This window comes from Dendrobates tinctorius, unplaced genomic scaffold (assembly GCF_039654945.1).
Source record: "Dendrobates tinctorius isolate UK_male_01 unplaced genomic scaffold, ASM3965494v1 ptg000196l, whole genome shotgun sequence".
Taxonomy (NCBI): domain Eukaryota; kingdom Metazoa; phylum Chordata; class Amphibia; order Anura; family Dendrobatidae; genus Dendrobates; species Dendrobates tinctorius.
In genome coordinates, this window is record NW_027361863.1 from 6,345,444 (window position 1) to 6,365,896 (window position 20,453).

At 41.6% G+C, this 20,453-nt stretch overlaps 1 protein-coding gene across 9 annotated transcripts in view; it reads left to right on the top strand.

Moving 5' to 3' along the window:
• Window positions 1–20,453, top strand: part of CRTAC1 (cartilage acidic protein 1) — a 792,023-nt gene that overhangs the window by 622,442 nt on the left and 149,128 nt on the right. For all 9 annotated transcript variants that reach the window (XM_073552828.1, XM_073552833.1, XM_073552829.1 and 6 more), the window contains one exon: window positions 8,573–8,718. In XM_073552828.1, coding sequence (XP_073408929.1) covers window positions 8,573–8,718 — 146 coding nt within the window. The remainder of the gene's footprint in view (window positions 1–8,572; window positions 8,719–20,453) is intronic.

The following is a 20,453-nucleotide window of genomic DNA, read 5'->3' on the forward strand; positions in this document are numbered from 1 at the left end:
TGTATGTAGCATGCATGTAGTATATATGTAGTATGTAGTATGTATGTAGTATGTATGTGGTATGTATGTAGCATGTAGTATGTATGTAGCATGCATGTAGTATGTATGTAGCATGCATGTAGTATGTATGTAGCATGCATGTATGTATGTAGCATGCATGTAGCATGCATGTAGTATGTATGTAGTATGTATGTAGTATGTATGTAGCATGCAGCATGTATGTAGCATGTATGTAGCATGTATGTAGTATGTATGTAGTATATATGTAGTATGTATGTAGCATGTAGTATGTATGTAGCATGCATGTAGTATGTATGTAGTATTTTTTTTTTTTAACATTTAACACATTAGCCGGATGATGGGACTACTACTGTCCCATCATTGGCTAATGTGTCAATCACTGTCATGGTAGCAGGCATCGCCAGATGGGACTTGTAGTCCCATCGGACGATGCTTGCACAGACCCCCGGACATCAGCACAGCCCCCCGGCAGGCCGGCACAGCCCCCCGGCAGGCCGGTACAGACCCCCACAGGGTGCACAGACCACCGGCAGGCCGGCACAGCCCCCCGGCAGGCCGGTACAGACCCCGGGCAGTCCACACAGCCCCCCGGCAGGCCGGCACAGCCCCCCGGCAGGCCGGCAGAGACCCCCGGAAGGCCCGAAATGACGGCGCATCATGATGCGCACACACCGCGCATCATGATGACGTCAGGCTGTCAATCAACTGAACTTCCGATTCCGATGCCGAATTCCGATATTGAAAAAATATCGGAAGTCGGTATCGGAATTCCGATACAGCAAGTATCGGCCGATACCCGATACTTGCGGTATCGGAATGCTCAACACTAGTTATAAGCTTTTATTTACATAATATGGATAAGCGACATAATTTCTGTCAGGGAGTGTACCTCTGTCCTCCATATCTTCACTCTACGATATGGACACCACCACCGCTTTCTACAATGCCACCCTCACATCAGCCATAGCCTCAGTCGCCCCTCTCATGCATGGCAAAGTGCGACGAATCAATAGGCAACCCTGGCACAACAACCTCACCAAAAAAACATTGACAAGTATCCAGGGTCACAGAGCGGCGTTGGAAGAAAACACGCCTGCCAGACGACTTCACTGCTCTCAAACAAGCTACACCTGCCTTCAAATTAGCCCTCACCTCTGCTAAACAGACCTATTTCACAAACCTTGCATCTTCATTATCCTACAATCCAAAAATAATTGTTCAGCACATTTATCTCTCTCCTTCGCCCACCACTGCCACCTCCATCTCCCCTCATCTCTGCCGAGGACTTTGCCACCTACTTCAAAAACAAGATCAACCAAACAAGTCAAACCTTTACTGTTCCACCAACCCAACCACTCCACATACCGGACTTCTGCCCTTCCCTAATAACCTCCTTCTCCAACATCACTGAAGGAGAGCTTATTCATCTCCTTTCCAAATCACTCCTCACCACCTGTGCACTTGACCCGGTCCCTTCCCACCTGCTCCCCAACCTCACTAACACGCTCATCCCAGCCCTAACCCATCTCTTTAACCTATCGCTAACTTCTGGTGCCTTCCCTTCTGCCTTCAAACATGCCACCATCACACCCATCCTTAAAAAAACAAACCTTGACCCAACTACTATGCCCAGCTATCGCCCCATATCACTGCTCCCGTTTGTTTCCAAACTCCTTGAGCAGCATGTCCATGCTCAACTTTCCTCCCACCTCTCATCTAACTCCCTCCTTGACATCCTCCAATTGGCTTCTGCCCCCACCACTCCACTGAAACTGCCCTGACCAAAACTACTAATGACTTACTCACAGCCAAAGCTAACAGACAGTTCTCCATCCTCCTTCTCGACTTGTCCTCTGCCTTCGACACAGTCGACCACTGCCTACTGCTACAGATTCTTTCTTCCCTTGGCATCAAAGACCTTGCCCTGTCCTGGATTGCCTCATACCTTTCAGACCGCACATTTAGCATTTCCCACTCCCACACTACCTCCTCATCCCGCCCTCTCTCTGTTGGAGTCCCCCAAGGCTCTGCTCCTACTTTTTTCCATCTATACCCTTGGCCTAGGACAACTCATAAAATCCCATGGCTTCCAGTATCACCTGTATGCGGAGGACACTCAGATCTACCTCTCTGGCTCAGATGTCACCTCTCTGCTGTCCCGAATTCCAGAGTGTCTATCAGCCATATCCTCCTTCTTCACCTCTCGCTTCCTAAAACTCAATGTAAGCAAAACTGAACTTATCATCTTTCCTCCATCTCACGTATCTTCCCTACGCGATCTATCTATTATGGTAAACAAGATCACGCTCTTTCTCGCACCTGAAATCCGCTGCCTCGGAGTAACTCTCGACTCTGCCCTGTCCTTCAAACCACACGTCCAAACTCTTGCCACCTCCTGTCGCCTCCAACTCAAAAATATTTCCAGAATCTGTCCCTTCCGCAACCCTCAATCTACTAAAACTCTTGTATATTCCCTCATCATCTCCCGCCTTGACTACTGCAACACTCTCCTCTGTGGCCTCCCTGCTAACTCTCTTGCACCACGCCAGTCTTTCCTCAACTCTGCTTCCCGACTAATCCACCTCTCTTCTTGCTACTCCCCTGTCTCTCCCCTCTGCAAATCCCTCCACTGGCTCCCAATTCCCCAACAAATCCAGTTCAAACTTCTAACACTGACCTACAAAGCCATCCACAACTGTCCCTTCCTTATATCTCTGAACTTATCTCCCAATATTATGGCAATGATAAAGGTTTAGCCGAAACGCGTCTTGCCGTGCGCTTTACAGCAGTAAGTTTTTCTATTTCTGCCTACATCTACAATATGCTGCTATGGATAAATATTTTTAATTTACGTTTGAAATAAAGAAAAAGATTTTTTAAGTACTTCAAACTTGGCTCGCTGGATTTATCTCCTTTTCGCAATTATTGTTGGCAAGAGCTCCTGTCATTTATCCGTTGCTGAGAGCCTATACAGTACAGCAGCTTTTCTTTTGAATTAACCGGGTAAGCTGGCATTTTTTCTTTTTTATTTATCTCCCAATATCTTCCCTCACGTAATCTTCGATCCTCCCAAGACCTCCTACTCTCCTCCATACTTATTCATTCCTCACACAACCGCCTCCAAGATTTCGCCCGACTATCCCCCATCCTCTGGAATTCTTTGCCTCAACACGTCCGATTATCCACCACCCTCGGATCTTTCAAACGGGACCTGAAAACCCATCTCTTCAGGAAAGCTTACAGCCTGCAATAACCATTCTGCCGCCTCACCGCTGCCGCCTCACCACCACCCGAGCTGCCGCCTCATCACCACCAGAGCTGCTGTAACCCCGACCTTCTGTCTCTTGACCATTATCCTGTAGAATGTAAGTCCGCAAGGACAGGGTCCTCTCACCTCTGTACCAGTCTGTCATTGTAAATTTGTTTACTGTTAACGATATCTATAACTTTGTATGTAACCCCCCTTCTCAGGTATGAAGAGGATAATGGTCCTGGTAATAATTAATATTATTTACCAAACTACTGCATCTGAACAATGCTAGAGAATATATAACCCTGGACACTCTACAGGCACTTATAGAATTAATGATATTAAAAATGAGAGATAATCAGGTTTGCTGTTTTAATTTGAGGAAATATGGTTCTGAAATAGAACATTCAATGAACAAGCAAATTTTTCATGTTCCGTATCCCTAATAAAAATAGGACTTGTAAAAGTACAGAGGCCTCGGGTTTCAAGTGTTGATTAAAATAACCTTTTAGCACTTTTTTTAGATTATACCATTTACCAGATGCTATTCTGTTACATCAAATTATACTGCCTTGTGCATTGGAGAGAAATTGTTAAACTGGGCCTTTGTGCAGTGTCTATGCAGACAATTCTGCCAGGCTACACACAAAAGCAATGTTGCTTCACAGTACACATAAATAATACTGCCATACTGCGCACATAAGCAATGCTGCTCTATGATACACGTAAATAATACTGTCATACTACACACATAAGTTGTGCTAGTCCATTGTACCCATAAATAATGCTGCCATACTGTACAAATAAGCAATCCTACTCCATGGTACACATAAATAATACTGCCATACTGCACACAAAAGCAATGCAACTCTATGGTACACATAAATAATACTGCCACACTACACACAAAAGCAATGTTGCTTCACAGTACACATCAATAATAATAGCCGTACTGCACACATAAGCAATGTTACTCCATTGTACACATAACTAATTCTGCCATAATGCACACGTGAGCAATGCTACTCCATGGTACACATAAATACTACTGCGATACTACACACATAAGCAATGCTACTCTATGGTAGACATAAATAATACTGCCATACTACAAACATAAGCAATGCTATTCCATGGTACACATAAATAATACTGCACACATAAGCAATGCTACTCTATGGTAGACATAAATAATACTGCCATACTACACACATAATCCCTGCTAATCCATTCTACACATAAATAATACTGCCATACTACAAGCATAAGCAATGCTACTCCATTGTACACATAAATAATGCTTTCATGCTACACATATGAGCAATGCTACTCCATGGTACACATAAATAATACTGCACACATAAGCAATGCTACTCTATGGTAGACATAAATAATACTGCCCTACTACACACACAAACAATGCTAATCCATTGTACACACAAATAATACTGCTATACTGCACACATAAGCAATGCTACTCAATGGTAAACATAAATAATACTGCCATACTACACACATGAGTGATGCTAATCCATTGTACATATAAATAATACTGACATACTGCACACATAAGCAATGCTACTCCATGGTACACATAAATAATACTGCCATACTGCACATATAAGCAATGCTACTCTATGGTAGACATAAATAATACTGTGATACAGCATACATAAGCAATATTGCTCCTTGGTACACATAAGTTATGCTGCTTTACTGTACATATAAGCAATGCTACTCTACAGGTCACATAAATAATGCCATAAACCAACAGTGCTAGCTGAGTGCCACCAATGCACTATAGTGCCAGCAGAGTGTATCATTATAATCTGTGTTGGCCCTGGGCATTGAATGGCCTATTGAGGGGTATGGGGTGTTAGTATTTAATAGATATGTAGTTCTCTGATAATTCATTTTTATTATACCTGTATTGTAGCCAAACATCTCTTCAGTTCCCTTTTTTTCCTTTTCATAAGCAAATGATAAAATGATGCCAGTCATATGGATTTACAAAGCTCCCATTAACATTCCCAGAAGATTTACCGTATACTGTAAATACATCTGCAGTGCAGTGCGCTCCCTCTAGTGACCCCTACTAGTGAAAATGCTGTATAATCATTCAACAAGATGGGAATATAAAGCGGCCTTGACCTTTTATGCAAAACGAGAGCAACTGTGTGCAAATACAAGTTTAGTATGTACAGGAAAAAGCCCGTCCTTATGCTTTCAATTCTGATACTCGGTATCTTGCTTTTCATTCATTTTAGTGGGCCGCTTCTCTGTCAGCATTTTGCCACCACTATAATTAAGGAACTTCCTCTGTCTGACTTCCTGGCATGCAGTGTTCCTACCATGGTTTAATGGATTGACTGCTGTGAAATGAAAACCCACCTCTTCATTATACTTGTATACAGTTTAACAGAGAGGAAAGCAGGAACAGAGAACGAAAATCGTGCCTCCACTTACTGTAGAAAGACAATGACCCACCTCCACTTACTGTAGAAAGACAATGACCCACCTCCACTTACTGTACAAAGACAATGACCCACCTCCACTTACTGTAGAAAGACAATGACCCACCTCCACTTACTGTAGAAAGACAATGACCCACCTCCACTTACTGTAGAAAGACAATGACCCACCTCCACTTACTGTAGAAAGACAATGACCCACCTCCATTTACTGTGGAGAGACAATGACCCACCTCCACTTACTGTAGAAAGACAATGACCCACCTCCACTTACTGTACAAAGACAATGACCCACCTCCACTTACTGTAGAAAGACAATGACCCACCTCCACTTACTGAAGAAAGACAATGACCCACCTCCACTTACTGTAGAAAGACAATGACCCACCTCCACTTACTGAAGAAAGACAATGACCCACCTCCACTTACTGTAGAAAGACAATGACCCACCTCCACTTACTGAAGAAAGACAATGACCCACCTCCACTTACTGTAGAAAGACAATGACCCACCTCCACTTACTGTACAAAGACAATGACCCACCTCCACTTACTGAAGAAAGACAATGACCCACCTCCACTTACTGTAGAAAGACAATGACCCACCTCCACTTACTGTAGAAAGACAATGTCCCACCTCCACTTACTGTGGAGAGACAATGACCCACCTCCACTTACTGTAGAAAGACAATGACCCACCTCCATTTACTGTGGTGAGACAAAGACCCACCACAACTTATAGTAGAAGGACATAGACCCACCCCTACTTATTTTATGGAGACAAAGACCCACCCCTGCTCACTATAGCAATAGACCCACCCCCACTTACTGTAGTAAGACAAAGACCTGCCCCCACTTTCTATTGAAAGACAAAGACCTACCCCCACTTACTATAGAAAGACAGACCTGCCACACTTACTATTGAAAGACAGAGACCTGCCCCCACTTTCTATAGATAGAGACCTGCTCTGACTTGCTATAGAAAGACAGAGACCCACTCCCACTTACTATAGAGAGACAGAGACCTACTCTGACTTGCTATAGAAAGACAGAGACCCACCCTCACTTACCCTAGAAAGACAGAGACCCATCCCCCCTTACTATAGAAAGGCAGAGACCCACCTCCACTTACTATAGAAAGACAGAGACTGGCCCCCACTTACTATAGAAAGACAGAGTCTCCCCCCCTTACTATAGAAAGGCAGAGACCCACCTCCACTTACTATAGAAAGACAGAGACTGGCCCGCACTTACTATAGACAGACAGAGACCTGCCCCTACTTACTATAGAAAGACAGAGACCCGCCCTCACTTACTATAGAAAGACAGAGACTCACCCCCTTACTGTAGAAAGACAGAGACCTGCTATAGAGAGACACAGACCTGCTGTGACTTACTATTGAAAGACAGAGACCCACCCCCACTTACTATAAAGAGACAGAGACCTGCCCCCACTTACTATAAAGAGACAGAGACCTTCTCTGACTTACTATAGAATGACAAAGGCCTGCTGACTTAATGTAGAAAGCCAAAAACCTGTCGCACTTACTGTAGAAAGACAAAGACCTGCACTAACTACTGTAGAGCAACAAAGACCAACCCCCATTTGCTATAGAGAGACAGAGACCTGCCTCCACTTACTATAAAAAGAAAGAGACCTGCCCCACTTACTATAGAGAGACAGAGACCTGCCCTTACTTACTATAGAGAGACAGAGACCTGCCTCACTTACTATAGACAGAGACCTGCCCCACTTACTATAGAGAGACAGAAACCTGCCTCACTTACTATAGAGAGACAGAGACCTACCCCCACTTGCTATAGAGACAGAGACCTGCCTCGACTTACTATAAAAAGAAAGAGACCTGCCTCACTTATTATAGAGAGACAGAGACCTGCCCCACTTACTATAGAGAGACAGAGACCTGCCTCACTTACTATAGAGAGATAGAGACCCACCCCCACTTGCTATAGAGAGACAGAGACCTGCCTCCACTTACTATAAAAAGAAAGAGACCTGCCCTTACTATAGAGAGACAGAGACCTGCCTCACTTACTATAGAGAGACAGAGACCTGCCCCACTTACTATAGAGAGACAGAGACCCACTCCCACTTCTAACAGAGAGACAAATACCCACTACCACCTATTATAGAGAGATAAAGACCCACCTTCACTTACTATATAGAGACAGAGACCCACCCTCTCTTACTATGGATAGACTAGTACCTGTGTCCACCTTCTGTAGAAAGGCAAAATCCAGATCCCACTTACTGTAGAAAGACAAAGGCCTGTCCCTAATTATGTGGTGTCACTACAGGAGATGAAACGGCTTTTACCTTCTTCTCAGCGTGTATTGCTGCTGTTATTTTCTAGTGACTTGCGTGCCTGATCTAAAAGTTTCTCTGAAAAGCCCCCATTTCCTGCAATCTACCTTGGTGTCTGCTGCTGAAGATGGATTACACTTGACAACAGGCATAAAAAATGACTATTTAGAAATCATGAGCATCCATAGAAAATGGTTGTAATGGAAGAAACCTGCATGAAATTCTGCATTCACAAAGAAACTGATGAAGGGGAATAATTACTGAAAACGAATAGATGGCAAGTTATAAAAGTAAGGAAATTAGGGGCCGCAGCTCCTGGATGTATTAGATTGGGTTGTGCACCAAAACCGCATGAAGGTAGCAAGACCGTGCTCTTCTACAGGTTTGTGTGAAAGGACAGATATGCTTTAAGGAGCTTTTGTCAGCCGCAATTTTTAATGGGAGCACAATAGTATCTACAGTGACTGTCATCCAATTTTGTGTATTTTCACTTTTTCTTTTACAGGTGTCGATGACGCCTACCAGCATGGTCGTGGTGTAGCTCTAGCCGACTTCAATAGGGATGGAAAAGTTGATATTGTGTATGGAAACTGGAATGGTCCTCACCGCCTCTTTTTACAGATGAACACAAACGGAAAAGTTCGATTCAGGGTATGTTCTTGAAATTGACTTGTGTGAATAGAGATTATGTCTTATTTATGCCAATTTGATTGTTCTTAAAGTGAGTTATTTTGCTTTTTTTTCTATACTGGCTCCATTTAAAAATAATTTGCCATTTTTTTCACCATTTAATTATATTTTGATCATTGGTTGCAACACAGCTTCAATCAAGTGAGTGGGGCTGAGTTGTAGTTCCCTGCACAGCGAGTGTTTGGGAGTGAACCTGTGCAGGGAAAATTGTCACCGATCAGTTAACGACTGTAAATCTGTCTGAAATAGCAGGTTGGAAACGTCTTGGTGATTTGTACTGGTAGCCATATGGGTAATCATATGAGTGGTCTCACAACTTAAGTTATGCATGTTTACAGCAGTAGAATAAATAAATTGTTTTCTTATTTTTTCTTGTTCATCCGGCCCAGACCATCACGGCAACTCGTGTTTAAAAGACACATACGAACACGAGATATAACAGTGTCACATATAGTTCCCTCTTTATAAAAGTCCAACTCTTTGCTCCTGAAAAATATCCCCCACTCTCTGCTGATGATTAAAGAATAATATAGTGTTTTCCTGAATAAAAATATGCCCTACACTGTGGCCCCTCCTGAAAACTATGGCCATATTTTGCCCTAAGAATAAAAATATGCCCCCCCCCAAAAAAAAAGGGTCCTGAAATGTGACCCCTGAAACAAAAAATTCCTAACTCTGTGTCCCTAGTCCAAAATGCTGTTGTGTTACCCACAGTGGCAAAAACTCACCTTCCTTTCTTAGCCAGACCAATGTTAGTCCATGGGCCGTGCACATGTCCAATTTTTTCCTGACAGAGACGTCAAAAAAAAAAATTGCCGCGTGCCCGAGTGTGATCTAATATTCTGATGCAAGTCATTGAGTTGGTGGAAACAGCAAATTGCACTTGGAGGACATCTGAGTTCAGTCCGATTTCCACGTACTCACAGAATGAAGAAGATGGAGATTTTTTTTTCTCCATGTTCTCCTTATCTTGTGAGAATAGGATCATACTATACTGACTCTGATCAGATTCTGAACAGAGTTTGATCAGAGTGTCATTTGCATAATTGATCAGATTTTCTCGGATGACAAAAAAAATGCGCTCACGTGCACCAAGCCTTAAGGACACAGCTACAACTTCATCTGAGAGGGATCGAATCAGCGCACCCTTAATTACCGATAATGGGTGCAAGCTGTTATTTTAGCAAACGGTTTAGGAAAACTGGCTGGATCACTGTGGGGGTGGACCATGGATGATACAACCCCAGCTTCTTCCCTACATGTCCTGTGTACGATCTGACCCAGGGTCTGGTTTTTCCTGCTGATATTTTCATCCTGACACATTTCAAACCTCCAACAAACTGGTTGCACAGAGGTAACCGGAGCCGGTCAACCAGTTTAGGAAAACTGGCTGGATCACTGTGGGAGTGGACCATGGATGATACAACCCCAGCTTCTTCCCTACATGTCCAGTGTACGATCTGACCCCAGGTCTGATTTTTCCTGCTGATATTTTCATCCTGACACATTTCAAACCTCTAACAAAACTGGCTGGATCACTGTGGGTGGTGGACCATGGATTATGCAACCCCAGCTTCTTCCCTACACGTCCTGTGTACGATCTGACCCTGGGTCTGGTTTTTCCTGCTGATATTTTCATCCTGATACATTTCAAACCTCCGACAAACTGGTTGCACAGAGGTAACTGGAGCCGGTCAACCAGTTTAGGAAAACTGGCTGGATCACTGTGGGGGTGGACCATGGATGATAGAACCCCAGCTTCTTCCTTACATGTCCAGTGTACGATCTGACCCCAGGTCTGATTTTTCCTGCTGATATTTTCATCCTGACACATTTCAAACCTCCAACAAACTGGTTGCACAGAGGTAACCGGAGCCGGTCAACCAGTTTAGGAAAACTGGCTGGATCACTGTGGGAGTGGACCATGGATGATACAACCCCAGCTTCTTCCCTACATGTCCAGTGTACGATCTGACCCCAGGTCTGATTTTTCCTGCTGATATTTTCATCCTGACACATTTCAAACCTCTAACAAAACTGGCTGGATCACTGTGGGTGGTGGACCATGGATGATGCAACCCCAGCTTCTTCCCTACATGTCCAGTGTACGATCTGACCCCAGGTCTGGTTTTTCCTGCTGATATTTTCATCCTGATACATTTCAAACCTCCGACAAACTGGTTGCACAGAGGTAACTGGAGCCGGTCAACCAGTTTAGGAAAACTGGCTGGATCACTGTGGGGGTGGACCATGGATGATAGAACCCCAGCTTCTTCCCTACATGTCCAGTGTATGATCTGACCCCAGGTCTGGTTTTTCCTGCTGATATTTTCATCCTGATACATTTCAAACCTCCGACAAACTGGTTGCACAGAGGTAACTGGAGCCGGTCAACCAGTTTAGGAAAACTGGCTGGATCACTGTGGGGGTGGACCATGGATGATAGAACCCCAGCTTCTTCCCTACATGTCCAGTGTACGATCTGACCCCAGGTCTGATTTTTCCTGCTGATATTTTCATCCTGACACATTTCAAACCTCCAACAAACTGGTTGTACATAGGTAACCGGAGCTGGTGCTCCTCTTCTCCGTGGTCTTAGAGCTTCTAGTTTTGGACTGTGGATGTCTATCTCTCTATATAGCTTCTTGGTGTTTTACACTTACTGCTCAAGCGTCCATGTTTTTGATTTAATGCTCTGCAGTTATAGAATGTGTGTGGGGTATAAAACCAGAAATAATTATGTTCCAGTTATCACAATGCGCTGTCAGACATCCGCTTCACAGCCAGTGGAAATAATAATAATTTATAAGCGTTTGAGTGATCAGTTGCTTTGTTCCAGTTAACTTCGCCCTATTGCATCTCGGAAATTCACTTGGAAATAAAAGCTTTCTCTTCGGGACTGAAACATTCCAATTATAGTTATCAGCATATTTTAGTAAACAGAGATCACTGAGGATTTAATGCTCCGAGACATATTACAAGATTTATGGCTGGCGGTCACCCCTCCATTTTTTCCTGCTGATTTTTAATGCAGCTTTGGAATTCAAACTTCTCTGCCGTGTATTCAGCAACTTGAAAGCTGTTTGCATAAGAAAAAGAATCATTTTCATATAAAAAGGCTGATACATTTACAAAGTTTACCATTCTTCATACGATATTTTATCAAATACATCTCAAATTAATTGGATAGCTCCCTCCTGAACTTACAATGCTCCTTCATTCGCAGGAAGAAAACTACTTTGGGTTGTTGGATGGTGACACCGCGTGATCTCTTACCTTCACGCATCCGTATATTTACAAAAGGAAAACATATGTCGATCAAATAGGGGTTTCCCAGGACTGAGATATTGATGACCAACCCTTGGGATCCTTATCAGATCAGTGGGTGACAGTCCACCACCAGCACCCCCATCCTGTAGGACACTGTGTGGTTAGCCTATTGAAGCAAATGGGAACTAGACTGCAGTACTCAAGAAAGGTGATTACACAATGTGGTTTTTCAGCTCCATGCACTGTGCAATTGTGTGTATCGGACCCTCCAATCTGTTACTTATGATCCATTCCAAGGTCATAAGTATTTTAGTCCTTTAAAACTCCTTTAAAATTGGCATCCATAATGGTACTAAGGTTTTTGTCACCCATTGGAGTTTTCCTTGTCATGCCATTTCCATGACCATTGGACGCATTCTCCACTATTCTTGCATTTTGCTGTCTGTGTAACAAGGGCGACTGAGGGGAGGTAGTTGTGGCCGGGTTATTTAAAGGCACAGTGTCCACTGAGAAAACGGTCAGCTAACACCCCCCCGGTCCCTTGTACATAAATAGACAAGACCGACAGAGCTTTGCCCACAGTTTACCTTGTTCTTTCTTCGGCCACGGTAGTCCAGGAGAAATAGAGTTCAATGAGGCAACTGTTGTCCAACAGGGAATAACGTTTCATGAACGATGATGGAATAGAATGAAAAAAAATAATTTCCTGATCTCTCCCTGCACTCTCTACAGCCAGACCCACAGCAGCTGCAGCAGCGCAGTAGTCCACGCGCTGGAATCTGGGGCCATTGTTGCAGTCCTGTTTAGTCCTGGGGACCCCTCATGAGTCCTTGGAGTCCTTTCCAGCTCCTCTGAATTCTTGTAGTCTGAGGCAACAGATCTCTTCCATCTGTGAGTCTGTCAGTGCCCCGTCAATTCAACACGTTTGCTCTGGGCTAGCGTACCCGAACTTCTGACTGGGAGCAGCAGCTTCCTTTTCCCTGTCTGCTGCTGGCCCAGCCCACATTTTAACCCATTGCTATCCCTGTCTCTAACATGAATACAGACATAGCAGGTAAATGTTAGCAATAGTGCATCACATACAGTACATGTTAATACACATGAAGACATTACAATAATGAATACATAGCATATTCACACAGGGGGGTCACACAGAAGGAGGAAAGGGTGCAGCTGAGGGGACCTGCCACCTCCTTACATCTGTCTGGATTAGGTAGACCTATGTCAGCAATCAACACCCAGTAGTAAAGGTTACCAGACTTAAGGCCCCGTTACACTAAACGATGCACCAGTGATCCCGACAACGATACGACCTTGTCAGGATCGCTGGTGCATCTCTACATGATCGCTGGTGAGCTGCCAAACAGGCAGCTTCACCAGCGATCAGCACCAGAGAGGACGCTGGTCTCTAAGGTAAATATTGGGTAACTAAGCGGCGCACGTCACTTAGCTACCTGATGAGTACCTTAGAAACCTGCATGCTCGCGCCGGGAGCTGCCAGCACGCAGGTTTCTAAGGTACACATCGGGTAACTAAGTTACGCGGGCCGCTTAGTAACCTGATATTTACCTTGGATACCACCTCATAGCGCCTGCTTAGAGCGCTGGGAGCGTCGCTGATCTTTGCTCTCCCGATGCGCGCTGGCCAGCGGGAGAGCAACAATCAAAAAACGGCCGTGCACGATAGTGCACGATCATCGATACCCGGCGGGGGGGCGGTCGCTGATCCCCGTCACACACAGCGATCTCGCTGGCGAGATCGCTGTGGCGTCACAAAATCAGCGATCTTGCTAGTGAGATTGCTGTGTGACGGGGCCTTTAGAAAGACTATCTTTTATTATGGAGATTGAATGTTGACCTAGGGATTTCTTCTGATTGTTGGTATCACACATCTGTCCCAGATCTGGACTCTGTTCCCTTCACCCCGGTTCATAATCTCTCTTGTGCTCCATGTTGGGCTTTGCAAGTGGCTCCTGCGTGCTCCTGTGATTTTACTACTAGGTCTATTTAAGGCCCTCCAAGATATATATATATATATATATATAACTCTGGATGGTAAATACCTGTTTCCTCTGTGTTGCACGGACCAAGACTGGGAACAAGTCCAACAATGTAGAAATCAAGGCAGAAATGTCCAGCAAGCGGAAACTTCAGGTGGTATAATAAAATCCAAGAATTTTTATTGCAGATAATTAAAAAAATCCAGAGTTCAGTAACAAGATGCAGACATAATGCTGAACAGACTACGCGTTTCGGCGGTAACAACTGCCGCCTTCTTCATGGTCTCAAACTGCTTCTGGAATACTCCAACATTCTTAAGTAGAAAAAACATTTCTTAACCTCATAATCAAGAAGTAGTAACAGGTGTGGATAACATCCTTCAATGCTAACTCTATAGCTTCTGGATTTGGAGGATATAAGTTCTTATATTGAGTTGAGACAGGATCCTACATCAGATTTCAATAAAAAAATGAATGTCTTGTTACATGAAGGGCTTGGAACGAGTGCCATTACAAACAAAATTATGAAGTATCTGTATGTAGAGAATCCCATCATTCCAGTTTATCACTCACTTCCTAAGGTTCATAAGGAAATTTTTCCTCCACCTATGAGACCTATAGTCTCTGGTATAGGTTCCTTTAGTGAAAGGCATGGAGAAAGGGTGGATCATTTTTTGCAACCTCTAGTCCCATTGACACCTAGTTTTCTTGGGGATTCCAGGGATGTTGTTGGAGTCTTGGAGAGAATACAGTGGCAGAATAATTATGTTTGGTTGTTATGTGATGTGGTGGGACTTTATCCCTCTATCCCACATCATATGGCTTTGAGATGCATTAGGTACTATTTACATCGGTACAGCTCATATGATATAAACATTCAAAATTTTATTATTTCTGCAATAGAGTTTCTCCTTGAACACAACTATTTTTCATTTAACAATAGATTTTTCTTACAAACACAGGGCGTCAGCATGGAAGCACGCTAATATAGTCATGGCTACATGGGAGGAAAATTTAATTTTTTGTGATGATAACCCTTATAAAGATGGTATTGTTTGGCTAGGAAGATATATTGATGATTTGGTGTTTATTTTGGATAAAAATGCTTTGGGAGATACTTTTATTAGTGATTTTTTCAATAATCTAGATACCAATGACTACAACCTTAAATTTACCAGCTCAGTACATAATTTTTCAGCCAATTTTCTGGACTTGACTCTAACAGGTGATTTGATCACACATCAGATTAATATTTCACCATACAGAAAAAATACGTACTGTAATAGTATTCTACCGGCTAATTCCAATCATCCCAAACATACTATTAAAAACATTCCATTGGTAAATTGATTCGGCTAAAAAGAAATAGCACACAAGAATCCATCTGTAAAAAAATAAGCGGATTTAGGGTACCGTTACACCTAGCGACTCACCAGCGATCCCGACCAGCAGTATGACGCGGTCAGGATCGCTGGTGCATCGCTAGGTGGTCGCTAGTGAGCTGCCACACAGGCAGATCTCACCAGCGACATCGCTGGGGTCGGGGGTCGCTACTTACCTGTCAGACGCGGCGATCCTGCGTCCTCCCGCCCGGCTCCACGCGTCGCTCATCATCACAGCAGGAAGCGCCGCAGGAAGTGACTGACGAGGAATGATCCAGGAGCTTCTCGCGCGATCAGCAATAACCAGCGGGGGAGCGGTCGGAGGTAAGTATCACATGCAGCGGTATCGCTAGCAATATCGCTGTAATGTCACAAAATCGGTGACTTTGCAGCGATATTGTTAGCGATATCGCAGTGTGTAACGGGGGCTTTAGCCTGCACCAGATTAAGTGAACGAGGTTATCCCAGTTATTATCTGGAAAGATAGATCCAATTAACCTGATTTTAAGCAATACCACAAAAAACACGTTAAAAAATAAATAATAATATGATTACAATTTTATTAATTTACCATTTCCAACGTGTATAAGTGTATGCTACTGGAGGAATGGTAGACCATTCGAGAAAAGACTTGTATACCGAACCAGAAGAAAAACCCGAATTCGTAGTCAAAAAATAAATAAATAAAAATTGAATAAAATATATATGTATATATATATATATAGTAAAAATAGTCATAAAGCCTGTATAAGATTAAAATACCTTTATTAAGTAATAGTAGTACAAATACATATAAAAAAAGCGATGTGTGCTCAAAAATATTCAAATTATATATACACCTGTATAGGTTAATAAAAGGGGGTGACGAAGGATTCATTCCGAAACGTACGTCGGGTCTGTGTAGCTCATCTAGCAGCGCTCCTTAAAGGTATATACCCTCTATTGTCCCACCTTTTTCACCCCCTTGTTTTTGGATTAAGCAGTTTGCACTTTATATTATTATATTGGTTTCTATTCTATTGTTGGTGGTTTAATTGCATTACCACATGTTTCTATGCACAGACACTTGTTTGAGCCTAGATTGGCTCCGTATACTTTATGTCACTTTTTTAAAGGGCAAATATATAGAGGGATCAATTATAGGTTCTTTATTAATGAGGAACGCTGTGTTTTATTAACCTATACAGGTGTATATATAATTTGAATATTTTTGAGCACACATCGCTTTTTTATATGTATTTGTACTACTATTACTTAATAAAGGTATTTTAATCTCATACAGGCTTTATGACTATTTTTACTATATATATATTTGCATATATATTTTATTCAATTTTTATTTATTTTTTGACTACAAATTCGGGTTTTTCTTCTGGTTCGGTATACAATTATCTGGAAAGAGCAAAAAAAAACCTGGTACATAATATGGATAGAGCCCATTTGCTGTACTCTAAAAATAAAAAGACAAAATGCAATAATATTGGTAATGGTTCAAATAAAGTTACTTTTACTACATCTTTTAGTCCCCAGTATCATAATATTGTTGCGGTCATTAAGAAATATCTGCCCATTCAGTGTCAAGATAAAATCTTAAAAACACTGGTAGATAGTGAATCTATTTTGTTTGTTGCTAAACGTGGCCCCACTCTAAGTTCACTTTTATCTTCTAGCCTTTTCAGGGATCCCTTGTCTCTTAACTCACAGGACACCAAGTGGTTAAAAACCAAAGGTTTCTATGGGTTTGGAGCTAATGTGTGCAAATGTCTGGTAACTGTAAATGCTCTAGTTTATTATGGAATATTGCTGCATTTTTTATATGGATAAGTCAAATAAAAAAATGACCACTTTTTTAATAAAAACCTATGATTTATTGTTTATCGTTTACTCCCTTTTAGAAATGAGAGGCCATTGTGCGTTATTATTTCTTTCCATTTCCTAAATCCTCCAGAGCTACAGAATTTGATCACCAAGAGCTTTTCTAAGATGCTCTGTGAACACGTTTTACCACATCTGTGAGCAGAAATATAAACTACTATACTCCAGAGAAATACTTGAAGAATTGCGAGTGATTATTGATTCTTGCAAATGACAGTCTTTTGTGATTTTCACCATATGCACGAGTCATAAAACCAGAAGTAAAAATGACATTTCAGTGCATATTTACACACTTTGACGTCTCAGTATAGATAATTTATTTTGCATCTAGAAACCTGCGAAGGAGAACCAGTGAATTTTTTTCTAGCGTTATTAAAGTGTTATTTGCACCTCCAAATAATATATTTTGGGTATGTGAAAAAAAACAAACAAAACAAAACAGGAAAACAAGAAATATTTCACAATTTGGATGTGTTGCCATATTACTCCGCGGAACTTTTTTGTTTTAATATTTAATATATATTTTTAGATGTTATAATATATACTTGTGAATATACAAGTATTCTCACAAAATTAGAATGTCATCAAAAGGTGAATATATTTCAGTTCTTCAATACAAAAAGTGAAACTCAAATATTATATAGAGTCATTGTCATTGGCTGCCATAACCCCTCAGCAGTGCCACAGGCTGATCGCCTCCATGCCACGCCGCATTGATGCAGTAATTGATGCAAAAGGAGTCCCGGCCAAGTATTGAGTGCATTTACTGATCATACATTTCAGTAGGCCAACATTTCAGATCTTAAAATCATTTTTTCAAGCTGGTGTTATGAAGTATTCTAATTTACTGAGATAATGGCTTTTGGGTTTTCATTGGCTGTAAGCCATAATCATCAACATTAACAGGAATAAACACGTGAAATAGATCACTCTGTGTGTAATGACTCTAATATAGGAGATTCACTTTTTGTATTGAAGAACTGAAATAAATTCACTTTTTGATGATATTCTAATTTTGTGAAAAGTATATATAATATATACATATATAAATATTTTTAAATCATACACATGGGTAGTGTAGATAACATCAGTAAGAAGTTGCCAAAAAATTATAGAGGAGATTAGACATGAACCTGATTGAATATAAGAAATGCTGCCACTTCTTCCAATCCGTGATGAATCCTAACAAATCACTCTACGTAAAAAAAAAACTGCCAAAATTATCTGCAGAGACAAGGTTGGGGATCAGGATACATGCTGCCTGCAGAAGTAGAAAGAAAGACAACTGAGGAGCTACAGAGAAGAGAGATGCTGACCGGAAATGCTTCTGCCACATTCTACTGAGTGTTTAGCAATTCTCAGAGATGGATTCACAGATTCTCTGCTCAGTATTGCTTCATAACCCTCTTTATGATCTTGCTACTTCTGAACATGTGTTCCATATAGACAGGAGAGGAGGATTCTCTCATGTCTGTGCACAGTGCATGGGAGACATAATAGCAGTTAGTCTCCACTCACCAACTCAGAGACAACAGAAAATTAGCCTTGGAGCCTTCAGAGGTGAAAAATGCAGTATTTAAGTCGTTATAGGGCCAGAAATATTGTTATTCTTCATGCACACACATATGACAGCTTACTCTGGAATGTCACCTGAAATGACAGGTGTGGGTCTCTTGGAGTCACCATAGATTCCCTCCTCATCTGATACTTTTCAATAACTTGGACACACTGTCACTTAAAGTACTTTTTATTTTTGTGGTGTCACATTTGCTTATAAATTTACACAGCAGAAGTATGTGAATAAAATTTTACCATGTTAGATGTTGGAAGAAGTAGATGTATAGATTTTGCAGTTGCATACTTGTTATGGCACCGCTTTCTGTTCTTTCATCTCCTCGACAACTTTTTTTTGGTCATCATTAGTTTTCTATCACTAGTTATACTATAGGCAAGCCCTCTCGGTTTGGTGGGACTCATAGCATCCACTGTACCTGTAGCCCTGTTATTTTCACGACAAATAAATATAAATATGTCCATTTTTCCTTTGATTTGATTAATACTCTTGGATTATCGGGATATGATAAAGAAACCAAGCCTAGAAAATGGTAGGGATTATTGGGATTGGAGGGACTAGGAAATTTCCATGGCTCCATTTCGAAAAAAAAGCCTTGGATGAATTTGGAGGCATAATACAGTATGCGCAAAAAAATTCTATTGTTCCCGTTTCACAGCTCTACACAATTAAAACTATGACACAGAAAAAACACACAGTATGACAAGCGTGCATGAATACTCTGTTGTAAAATATATGTAACAATAAGCAGCAAGTGCTAGTAAAAGATGATAACAAAAACAGGGTATTTAGTTGATATGTTTTTTGCAAAAAATGTATACGAAGCCACTCCACCACGTCACGGTATACCCTTCTGCTCTGAGAAGGGTATACCGTGACGTAGTGGAGTGGCTTCGTATACATTTTTTGCAAAAAAGTATCAACTAACTACCCTCTTTTTGTTATCATCTTTTACTAGCACTTGCTGCTTATTGTTACATATATTTTACAACAGATTATTCATGCACGTTTGTCATACTGTGTGTTTTTCCGGTGTCTCAGTCTTTGGGTGGTGTGAACATTGTCTTACTGACCTGTTAATTTTTGTGCATGTCGCATGTGTTTTTAAACAATTAAAACTATGTATAAAGCCATTAGACAGTCATGTGCATGATCCCTTAGCTTCTTCTCCAGTCAAGATGATGGAGAGTCGAGAAGAAGGAGAAGTGAGAAGTAGGAGAAGCACGTAGTGTTACTAGAATTTACTGCAAGTCTCCGTCAGATTGCTGAAGGTGTAATTATTACATTGACCTTTTTGGCCACAGCAAATCTCAGTTCTTATGATTTCACAGATTGTGAAGTACCGGAGGGCAGATTGAAGCCTTCCAGGCCACAATCGAAGATAGGAAAGACATTGCCCTTGTTGTTGAGTGTATATACACTAAATAAATTGTTTGCTTGACGTGTTATTTCTCTTCTGACCAGGAATCGCTGCTAACATTGAAAGATAAGAAATAATTTACAAAAATAGTAAACATAAAAAAATAGAAAAAGAAAGTATTAACAGAAAAATAGCATTTGTCTAGTGACATTTTAAAACCGAGTCCAGGCAAATAAA